Source organism: Ananas comosus, linkage group 4, assembly GCF_001540865.1.
Source record: "Ananas comosus cultivar F153 linkage group 4, ASM154086v1, whole genome shotgun sequence".
In the NCBI taxonomy this organism is placed as follows: domain Eukaryota; kingdom Viridiplantae; phylum Streptophyta; class Magnoliopsida; order Poales; family Bromeliaceae; genus Ananas; species Ananas comosus.
This window is the reverse complement of record NC_033624.1, coordinates 3,730,037-3,741,898: the sequence shown is the minus strand read 5'-3', so window position 1 is coordinate 3,741,898 and position 11,862 is coordinate 3,730,037. Positions and strand designations below refer to the sequence as shown.

At 31.2% G+C, this 11,862-nt stretch overlaps 1 protein-coding gene across 1 annotated transcript; it reads left to right on the top strand.

The window, feature by feature from the left end:
• On the top strand, positions 926 to 5,841 carry LOC109709651 (cysteine synthase-like). The gene is made up of 10 exons (XM_020231965.1): positions 926 to 1,064; positions 1,205 to 1,314; positions 1,410 to 1,467; positions 2,121 to 2,384; positions 2,742 to 2,879; positions 2,974 to 3,025; positions 3,821 to 3,900; positions 4,366 to 4,425; positions 4,538 to 4,618; positions 5,555 to 5,841. Exons 1-10 carry the CDS (start codon positions 1,023 to 1,025, stop codon positions 5,645 to 5,647), a joined length of 978 nt encoding a protein of 325 aa, XP_020087554.1. The 5' UTR covers positions 926 to 1,022; the 3' UTR covers positions 5,648 to 5,841.

Below are 11,862 nucleotides of genomic sequence, written 5' to 3'. Positions count from 1 at the left end.
TATATTGCAACTTTGTCTCGAAGCTCTCGTGTTTTAGGTTTTTCTTTTAATTTGTAAATATTTTAATTATTATATATTTCATTATTCTTGTAATTTGTTTATTATTAGACCCAAAAAGACCCATATTGGTCGGATGGATTTGGACAGATAATGGGCACTGTTTATGATTAGCAAGTCCATTAACCATTCACTAGTTGTTGTAACTTTTCTTTTATATATATACTGGGAGATCAATTGCTTGGGAGAGCCTAGTTTTTACTTTTTACACATTGCCGTGGAGGGTTAATTTTTCAGGTAGCTCCAGAGCCATAATATAATTACAACTTGATACCTTAACTTTTTTGTCTCTTTCCTATTAAAGTTCAAGAGATTTTTGTAAGTTGTATTTAATATTTTAATGTGAACATTGATTTAACTAGCTAGTTTGTTAAGAGGACAAACACGCCCCTCAACTAAATGCCACCGGAAAACAAAAGCTTGATCGGTGGCTGTTAAACGAACGAATTACTATTCTAGATGGTCAGAGATCCTACCGGTACATTCCTTTTTTTTTTAGAAAAAATTAATATGCTCTTCTTTTCGTTCATATTTTCTTTTAAAAAAAATTTGAACTCGATGTATCAAATAATTAAGTTTCGAATTGAAAACTTTAATTACTACCAATTAAGTTTCGTTCATATTTTTATTTTTTTTCTTTAATTTGTTTTAATTCGTAAAAAATTTGCTAAAAATTTACTCCGTCCGATCCAACAAACTACAGGACGGAATGGTAGGAATCCGGATCGGCCCTGTTCGCATCCCTATTCCCTACGTACTAATAAGGGACTTGGTTAAAATACCATAAAATATTGGATACTAATCTGCAAATGTAACGCTATATATAATGCGTCTCCCTCGTCGTAGAAGATCATAGAAGTTCGTACGCACCATTCTCCTCTTCGTTTTCCTCTTTCCTCTTCCTCCTATATCCAAACCTTCGCTTCTTTTTTTTTTTTTCCTGCTCATTTCGCTTTTTCTCCAGTATGGACGAATCCGTTCCCACGATCGCCAAGGACGTCACGGAGGTGCGAATCGATCGTTCTCTCCCTTCTTTTCTCCTGTTTTTTCCTCTTTTTTTGCTTCGCTTTGGATTCGATTGTGTTGCATCAGCTCTTTTTTTTCTGTTTTTTTTTTGGCATTTGGTGTTCGATTTGTTGATACGCAGTTGATCGGCAAAACCCCGTTGGTGTACCTCAACAATGTGACCACGGGGTGCGTCGCGCGTATCGCGGCGAAGTTGGAGATGATGGAGCCCTGTTCCAGCGTCAAGGATAGGTATTACACCCTAATTTTAACTATCGATCATCTCTTATTGTTGTTTTTACTTGGGGTTTGGGAGTTTCTTGATGAGTTTGAATCGAATGGGACAGGATTGGATACAGCATGATCGCTGATGCGGAGGAGAGAGGGTTCATCACACCTGGGAGGGTCGGTTTTTCAAATATTTTTTCTCAATTCTTGCGCTTCAATTGATTTTGAATTGGAAAAAACAAATTTATGATTTTCTTGAGCGAAATTATGATAAACTTTTGTGTGGGTTTTATATGAATGTTAGTCTAATTATTACAACAAAACAAAGAATGGAATTGGGTCAAATTTCAAGATTAGGAGTGGGTTAGATTTTTTGGGTTTCTGGTTTCCTTTTATATGAAGAAGTTTGATTTGGGGTTAAGAAACAATATATTTACAGAGCTAAAATGCTAAATGTGCATAGATATGAAAATTGTCACCAATTTTGTAAATTTTAAATGCTTACGTGACTTATATAGCATATCTCCTCTTGCCTATCATAGGATTGTTTATTTTGTTTGTTGTTGAGATGTCACATGAGAACGAACAAGCAAGCCCAGCTATTAAGGATATGACTATGACAAATCACCTCGTAGTTGAAATGCATTGTCTTGAGAAAATGATAATCAGGATCTTGAAAATTTAAAGTCAAACTCCTACGCAGCACCATAAAAAACGCCAAGTTATCTCCATACGGACATGTTTGGATGTTCACGCAGGCTCTTGAAACAATTCTAATAGGAAGATTTCATGGAACACCTGATTGATACTTGTGAATATTTTCTTTTCAGAGTGTGCTCATAGAACCCACCAGTGGAAACACTGGAATTGGACTGGCCTTTATGGCAGCTGCAAAGGGTTATCGGCTCATACTGACGATGCCAGCTTCAATGAGCCTTGAAAGAAGGATCATTCTTAAGGCTTTTGGTGCTGAACTGGTTTTAACCGATCCAACTTTGGGCATGAAAGGAGCAGTCCAAAAGGCAGAGGAATTGGCGGCAAAGACGCCCAACTCTTATATCCTTCAGCAGTTTGAAAACCCTGCTAACCCAAAGGTAATTGTGGGATTATTAGTGTTAGATTTTCTTAGATAATCAGAAAATTTCCTTGTTCATAGTTTTAGTGGTAACAAATCACTCAGCATTGCAATTAAGTCCGATTAGGTACTGTCTCTAGACTTTGTTTTGGCAAAATTGAAAAGAAAAAAAAAATCTAGGGGTTATATTGAAACCAGGATCAAACTTTGGTGACAAGCTTGTAAGGGTTGAAACTAGGAGAAAGAAATTGAAAAATGAGCTGAAAGTTTAGGAACTAAATTGTTACAATTGAAACTTAGATGATGGAATTGAATTTCCAATCAAACTTTTGGGAATAAATTTTTTAATTAACCATTATTCTTTAATGTAATTTAGATTCACTATGAGACAACTGGGCCTGAGATTTGGGAAGGAACTGCAGGCAAAGTTGATGCCCTAGTAGCTGGTATAGGTACCGGCGGTACTATTACGGGAGCAGGAAGGTATCTCAAAGAGCAAAACCCTAATATCAAGGTGAGCTCTCCTAAATTTTCCTCCTTTTTATGCCTTTGTAATTTGCACTTAAACTAACATTTTACTTTTTATGGTTTCTGTTTCCTCCATTAAGCTGTACGGGGTGGAACCAGCTGAGAGTCCTGTCTTAGCTGGGGGAAAACCTGGTAACCTCACCCCGCCTATAATTCTCTTTATTCTGTCATACTGCCTTCTATGCTGTAGACATCTCTTTTATTTTATTTTTTATTTTTTGGATGATTGTAAAAAGATTACATATTTATAAGCTCAAAAAATTCATGGTCCTACTTCACTGCTCGTACTTTATGTATCTGCCATCAGAGAAAAAGGAATGGGTAGACTTTTTGCGCCAATGTCATGTAGGTTTTTTTTTTTGTCATATTTTGGTGAATTCTTGCATTTGATCAAACTCACTCTTATTTCTTGATATTTGATTTTGGTGATAGTAGAAGTTTGTATATATACTTCATCTATCTATTATTCTATATTATTTTGATGATGTAGACATATCTTTGTTGTATACACAACTTTCAGTCTTCTTCCTTCAAACAGATATTTATTGACATTCTCTTATGTACCCTACAAAAATAACAATTTTCTTTTCCTATGAAAAAGTGTGTTTTTTTTAACATAAAAATCTGTTTTTCCCCCCTTTTTCCTGTTCCAGCTTTTACAGTCTCTTCGGTTTTTGATAGCATGACATGACCTACACACGCTTTCAAGATGCCTTTGGTAACACTAGGAGAAAAATGAAGTTGTAATAACATTTCACATAAAAGATCTATTTCTTCCCATCATGGCTACCATTTTTTGTTCATTTATTGCTATTCACATCTTAGCATATTTAGTATTTTTCTCCATTTACTTTCTTCAGAGAGGATGGTTCTTGTTGATGGTAGTTCTGAAAAAACTTCTACTAATATGCTTCACAAATATGCCAGGTCCGCACAAAATCCAAGGAATAGGAGCTGGTTTTATACCCGGTGTTTTGAATGTACATCTCCTTGATGAAGTTATCCAGGTAAGTTCATTTTTGTTTAATTTAATTATGAGTTCCCTTTCTTGGCTAAATTTGGTTGGCTGGTTAGCACATTAATCATTATTGATTTCATCAACCAGCTTTGGACCTACTTCTCTACTCTAGAAAGTAGATTCTCCAAAAAATAACTTTAGCTAATAAATAGTCTGAAAATTTTGTTGTCGCGAATGCTAAAATGCACTTTTGGGCCCCATAAACAGAAACTCTAATTTGAAGCTCTTGTTTTTTCTACAGTAAGAAATAGTTGAGAAGATTTGAGTAAAATAGCTATTAGTGCTTAGTTGAAAGGCTTTGGTCAGATAACACTACTGCAAAATCTCCAGGCTGGCCAAACAGGCCCTTAGTTTGGATCACATCTTGCATACCTTTCAGATTATAACATTATATACGTGATATCATTTTCGAACTTCTGTTGTTCTTGTTTAATGTGCTGGTGATCATGATCAGATCTCAAGTGAGGAGGCAATTGAAATGGCAAAAACACTTGCTCTCAAAGAAGGGTTGTTGGTGAGTCTTTCTATTTTGCAACATTTCATTGTTTAGGCTCAAGGAAATTTCCGACATTGTGGTTCTTTGCCAAGCTTCTTATATATTGCTGATTATGGCACAACCATTGCAGGTTGGAATATCATCTGGAGCTGCTACAGCTGCAGCGATCAGAGTTGCACAGAGAGCAGAAAATGAGGGGAAACTAATTGTTGTGAGTGCTTATGCTTTTGCTATTCAAGCCTGTCTTGTCCTTTATTTTCCTTTATTTCCCTATTATACTCTTTATCTTTATTTTCCTTTATTTTCCTATTATACTCTTTATCTCTTCATAATGCCTGGAAAAGAAAAGCCATATCATTCGCTAAACTCGGGGCCTGATTTGCACCAAAACCTGAAATTTATTGGATCCTGTCTTGTGACCCGTACCTGGCCTATGGACACTTTGGATCGCTCTAAGTATTGCCGAGAAAGAGAAGTCATGTCGCTAAGAAATCTTCGTCAATATTTCTTTCTCTAGTATTTGATCACAAGTATCCAAAGTTTTTGGGATAAATTTGTAGTTAGGCTTCTAGGAATTTCAAATAAGTTTCATAGCTAAGGTGGAAAGCATGTTTGAAATGGATCTGTGTACCTAATAAATGATAAAAGTTTCAACGAAACATGGAATTAGATTGAAATTATTCTGAAGTGTTCCCTGAGTAAAAAGAAGTGGAAAGACCAGTAGCCTGTCGTTGAGGCACAGCTCTAAGCTCATGGTCCTAGATAGCAGATACTAACCCAGCTTTAAGAAGCAGCTGGAGCAGGAGGCTGAGATGAACTTCAATCTCTCACAAGATGTGGCCGGAGTTTGAAGCTTTTACTTCGAGCTTCAGTGTGGAACTAACGATGGGATCTTGAAGAAAGAACTATCGGTGATTCTTCAAATAACTCTACTTAGACAATATTTAGATAGTTCTATTCCCTCTTACGTCTTAAAACAATGTGTTTATTGATCTAATCAAATGCTAAACTGCTGCGGTAACAAATGTTTGTCATGTTAATATATGAGAATGATTCACTCATCTTATTAAAATACTAAGAATTTTGATCTCCACTCATGCTCGTTTGGCTTTTGAATGAATTTGCTTCCCCCTCTCTCTTGTTGCAGGTTGTGATCCCAAGTTTTGGCGAGCGCTATCTTTCCACGCCGCTCTTCCAATCGATCAAAAAAGAAGCTGAGAGTATGGTTTTTGAGCCCTAAGAGGTGAGAACTCTAAATCCACCCTCCTTTTCACATTTTCTTATCTCAATAATTCTCTCGTTTGCGTGACTTCTGAAATCATCTTTGTTTGGTGATGAACTTGTGAAAGTGTGTTTTGTTGCACTTGGAGTCTGTTTTGTACACTGAGAATGTGTTATAATGGTGTAATTAATCGTCTTTTTTTTTCCTTTTTCTTTTTGTTATCCAATTGGCCATTAATATTAATCAATATAATTGATCTTAATCAATATAATTATCAATTGATATATCATATATATAGTAGCTGGAGGACGAAGGAAGATGGAGGCATCAATATGAGTGCAGCTACTATCTTTTTGGGAGGATGGAGGCATTCGTCCTCATAAGTCGTTTTATATAACAGGGATTCCGAATCGATGATCGAAATCGTTAAAGTTAATTTAGAGTATTTAAAGCGTCTAGAGACTAAATCTTATAGCTTTTAAAAATTATTTACATAGTTATTAAAGGATTACAAAATCGATAGTTTTTAAGGGCGAATATGAGCTGTTTACTTGTTTAACAGTATAGAGCAATTTAAATCACTTAAATTTTTGATATAAAATTTTTTATACTCTAGATTTGGAATTTTTGATAACTTTAAAATTTATGAAATTTAGTTTCTAGACGCTTTAAATACTCTAGATCAATTTTGACATTTCCGATCATCGATTTGGAATCCATACTACTAAAATGACTTAGAAGGATATTTCTAAAAGGATAGTAGCTGGATTAGAATACTTCTAATAATATCAAGTCATTAGTACTTGTAGGTTTTCGACTTTTGAATGAAGACTTGTAGGGTTATGATGATAATGGATTCCTATAAGGGGTTTAGTAGTTGATTGGTGGAATAGCATGATCTAAGAGATAGAACTGGTTGATGATAGCACCAAATGCTTTGTGCTATTAGAACCACCCTAGCTAGACCCTGGACCACCCCTTAGATCATCCTATTCAACCAACCACTTACTCTATCCTATGGGATCACTATCATTCTAACCACACATCCCTTCATCCAAGGGCCAAAAATTTAATAGCACTAATGACTTGGTGCTATTAGAAGCATTCCAGCCTAACTATCTCTCTCTTCGGCTACTATATTCTTATGAGTGTAAATTCTTTTGTACTTATAAGTTTGCGGATGTTACATTTACCCCTTTGATCATTTATACTTGTTAGATCATATTGTTCAACCAACCATCCACTCAACCCTATGGTTCACTATCATCCTAATTGGGATCCATTACTATCTTAACCACACATCCCTTCATCCAAAAGTTAAAAACTTATGAGTATAAAAATATTTATACTCATAAAAGTATAGATATACTCATAAGAGTATAATAGCGAGAGAGAGAGAGGTATAGATATACTCATAAGAGTATAATAGAGAGAGAGAGAGAGAGAGAGAGAGAGAGAGCTAGTCTCCTATACTATCTATAGTACCGGGACTGGTATTATAGTCTCGTTTTCGATCTTAGGGTGATCTTAGGGTGTTCAAATTAACGATCCATACTGTTAAAACTGATATAGGGTATTTAAAATTTTTAAAAATAAAATTTTATATTTTTTCGATATAGTTTACTTTATGATCAAGCCATTTCAAAATTATCAATTTTCAATGGCTACTATGGCAAGTTTGGAGTTTAACGGTGTAGAAGAATTTAAATTTCTTCAAATTTTGATAGAAAATACTTTAAACTATCTAGATTATGGTTAATATTCTTGATCTTGAATTTAAAAGTCCTATGCTCAAATTTTAAAGATTATTCAATTATTACTGTTCATTTTGATATAATTTATTTACTAAGTAAACGATGTCGAAAAAAACTAAAATTTTATTCCTAAAAACTTTATATACCCTAGATCATATTTAATATTGTGGATCGTTAATTTAAACACCCTAATATGGAAAATAAAACTACAGTACCGGAGCTCCGGTACTATAGATAGTATAGTAGCCTAATCTATACTACTTATAAAAGCGTGGGTTTTGAATTTTTCCTCTTTCCAAAAATGCCTCTATCCTTTTTAATAATATTTTCATGTCCAGTAATTTTCAACCAATCATTTCAAATAATTTATTAAGTAATAATTTATTCTCAAATAAAGATATTAATTTTTTACTATTAGATTTTATCTAGCGATATCTGTCTGTGAGACCCCAGATAGTTCTATATATGAGATATAATAGGACTAAACTCTTAACCCGGCTTAAGCATTTTGGGTGATGGCAAGCCCCAAGAGGTTAAGAGAGTTAAGTGTGCTAGGACGGGAGTAGTCCTAGGATGGGTGACCCCCTGGGAAGTTGGGGCGTCACACTGTCACTTTTTGTGACAATAATATCCTCGCATTTATATCATATCTTCTATCTATGCGTTTTTTAAATATTTTTCTTCTCACACATAATATCCACGCTTTTTTTTTCTCAAATATCTCATCAAAATTCTAATTTTTTTTCATTATTTCTCAAAAATTCACTCAACCTATCATAATTTTGAATTAAATATATCCTTACATTTGGATTTAAATATTAAAATGAATCAAAATTAAATTTTAAATTTTAAATTAAAAATAAATTTTATTGCGAAAATGTCTCTATTTTTTTAACTAATTTTTTCATGTCCAGAAATTTTGAACCATTCATCTCAAATAATTCACTAAATTTTGAATTCGTCATAAACATATAATATCTCCACTACCCTCGCATTTGAATTTAAATATTAAAATGGATCAAAATTAAAATTTGATTTTTAATTAAAAATGAATTTCTTTCCGAAAATGTAATTCTAATTTTTTTTCATTGTTTCTCAAAAATTCTCTAACCTATCATAAGTTTGAATTAAATATATCCTTACATTTGGATTTAAATATAAAAATGTATCAAAATTAAATTTTAAATTTTAAATTAAAAACAAATTTTATTGCGAAAATATCTCTATCTTTTTAACTAATTCTTTCATGTCCAGAAATTTTGAACCATTCATCTCAAATAATCCACTAAATTTTGAATTCGTTATAAACATATAATATTTCCACTACCCTCGCATTTGAATTTAAATCTTAAAATGGATCAAAATTAAAATTTGATTTTTAATTAAACATGAATTTCTTTCTGAAAATGTCTGTCTTTTTTTACTAATTTTTTCATGGTCAGAAATTTTGAACCATTCATTTCAAATAATTCATGAAATTTTAGATTTTTCAAAAGTATATAATATCTCCACTACCCATGTATTTGAATTTAGATCTTAAAGTGAATCGAAATTAAATTTTAAAAATTTTTAAATTTTTAAATTTAAATCTTAAAGTAGATCGAAATTAAATTTTAACTCTTAAAATTAAACATAATTAAAATTTTAATATTTTTACTTTAATATATATATATATATATATATATATTTAAAATTTGAATTCGTCAAAAATTGAAAAATATAGCGAAATATTTAATATTTCTCTCATGTAATACCCGCCCGCCATCTACGCATAATATAAAAAATATCTTAATACCCTTGCATATAAAATTTTCCTTCCCTACCCAATTTTATCTCAATATATCTTAATATAAAAAATATCTTAATAACTCGCATATAAAATTTTCCTTCCCTAACTAATTTGATCTCATCATAATACTTATTCATACATAAAGTATAACTTTTTTCAATACTTTCTCATCTTCATCTATACGTTTTTTAAATATAAAGCATATTCTTTTTCATTTCCACTATACATTTTCTCAAATTTTTATTTTCTCAAATATTATTTTAGTAATATTTTATTTGTTCCTCATCGTCGTAGTCCCTGATCACCTTCGTCACAGTTGGAAAGGTATTTTAGCTCTATTTTAGCTCCACCTAATTCATTTTAATATGTCATAATATAATTTTTTATCTAATTCGTCTTTGTATACTTTGTTTTACTTTTTAAGATCTATATAATTTTCTATCTAATTTGTCTTTTGTATACTTTGTTTTACTTTTTAAGATCTTTAACTGCCAATAAGTTTGCATTTTCATGATCTTTTATCTCTCATATTAATTGCGTAAGTCATCGTCCTTCCGACACATCATTGTCCTCCTCACTGGCAGCAACACGTCATCGTCATCACCTTCGCCAATCATTGTCGCCTTCGCTAGCATATCGTTATCGTCACATTTGGCAGCACTTCGTCGTCATTCTACTCACCGAAACAATCATTTTTTTGACAATTGAAAAAGTATTTTGGTTCTACCCAATATTCTTAATCTATACCTAATTCTTCATTTTAGTTTCTAGCTTAGATTTACTAGCTAAGTGCACGTGAAATACACGTTACATAAAATATTAAAAATATAATATATACTGGTTAAAATTTTTGGAAAACTAAATGCATAACTTTTAATTTTTAAAAAAAATCTAATTTTTTCAAACTTCTAATACATGTAGATTAAGTCCCACGGAAATTTAAAAATCAAACAATGTTTAAAATTTTTTTACAAATAAAAAAATTCTTTAAAATGATATTAGGAAAAAACTCAAAACAATATAATAATTCAAAATCATAATAAATGGAATAGCTTAATGTGCTATATATCACGAATGATTAAACATATATAGACATTACACAATTTATTTATTCAAAATAATAAAATATTTTTCTAAAATTTAAAAAGATTAAATATTAACGACTTTTAAATTTTAAATAGATCATAAAAAATTAATATGATTAAAATATATTACTAAATTTTTTTAAAATTTTGGTTTAAATTTTAATTTATTTGGCTTAATTAGTAATTATGTGTATGTTAATAAAAAAATTAGGAGATAAATTGCTTATAGATGAGGGAGAGTTCCTACATTTTTATCTAAATAAATTATATAATTTTTTATTCTCTGATGTAGAAGATTTGCATGGAAATTAAATAATATGTAGAAAAAAAATATTTTAAGGAGATTTTATTAAATAATAATATTTTGGATACTGTTTCATTTTAAATTTTGTTTGGATTATTTTTAGTATGTAAATTGTTAAATATTTCATTTGTCATTTAGTAGCAAAAAAGTTAGGGGATTGATTCATAAATATCCTAAAGATTGAGTGTCTTCAATCATTTTTTTATCATAATAAATGATATGATTTGTATTAATTAAAGGGGTCTCAAGTATAAAAGTTTTTGAATGTAAAATAAAATAGTATGAATGGTATAATCTAAATTATTTTTTGTATAAAAGGTTTGCATGACTTAAATCATTTTTGGCATGATTTATACAATTAAAGAATTTGCAGGTATAAATATCATTTTTGGCCCAAAAAAAGTGGTTCTTTTAATTTATCTAAAGAACCACTTTTGAAAATAGAATTGATCATCTGTAAGTCATTTGAAATGAATAGAATAACTGATCATTTGTAAGCCATTTGAAACGAATGATTCAAAATGACTAGACATGGGCCTATCATACTCGTATCCAACGCATGATATTAATATTGCGCGCCTACATATATAACATATAATACTATTACATCGTTGTCTATCACGTGTCAACATCTAATTAATATCTCCTCGACCTACTCCATCTCTTATTAATATCTTCGTTCCCTATCATCATCACCATCTAATATTGCCTTATCTTACGCATAATTCATCTCCTAAAAAATGTAATCCATCTCCTAATAAATGTAATACCTATATAATATCCAATTAGATCCTGTATGTAATATATCCATTGCATATCATACGTCTGATGTGAAGCTTATATAACATTCAATTAGATCCCCCCTATATGATATCTCCATTGTCCATCATATATGTGTGATTTGAAAACTCATTAATATCCCCGCCGCCAATATTGTAATACTTAGCCGCCAACATAATATCTCCTACATAATCCCTCTCTGTAAAATTGTTCTCATCTGCACATGGATAAATTTACGTAGCTACGAATTTTGCCAATAAAATTGTTCTTAATCCACCTATTCCAGAAACTGAAGATTTCATTTACTAATCTTATCTACTTCATGAAATAGTGATAATGTTTACTATATTATTTATTTCAGTTTACTTTTAATATAGGCAATGACTGGGAGAAGATCAATCTTTTTTGACATAATGGACAGAAATGTATGATTTCTTTCAAATTTTTCTTCGATAAAATAATGATAATATTTTCAGTCTAATTCAGTTATAAATACTATATATCAAAATTATAATATTTAT

Coding starts and splice junctions, on each gene's coding strand:
- LOC109709651 (XM_020231965.1), top strand. CDS start 1,023: ATGGACGAATCCGTTCCCACGATCGCCAAGGACGTCACGGAG. Junction 1,315..1,409: donor TGTTCCAGCGTCAAGGATAG/GTATTACACCCT, acceptor CGAATGGGACAG/GATTGGATACAGCATGATCG. Junction 2,880..2,973: donor AGCAAAACCCTAATATCAAG/GTGAGCTCTCCT, acceptor TCCTCCATTAAG/CTGTACGGGGTGGAACCAGC.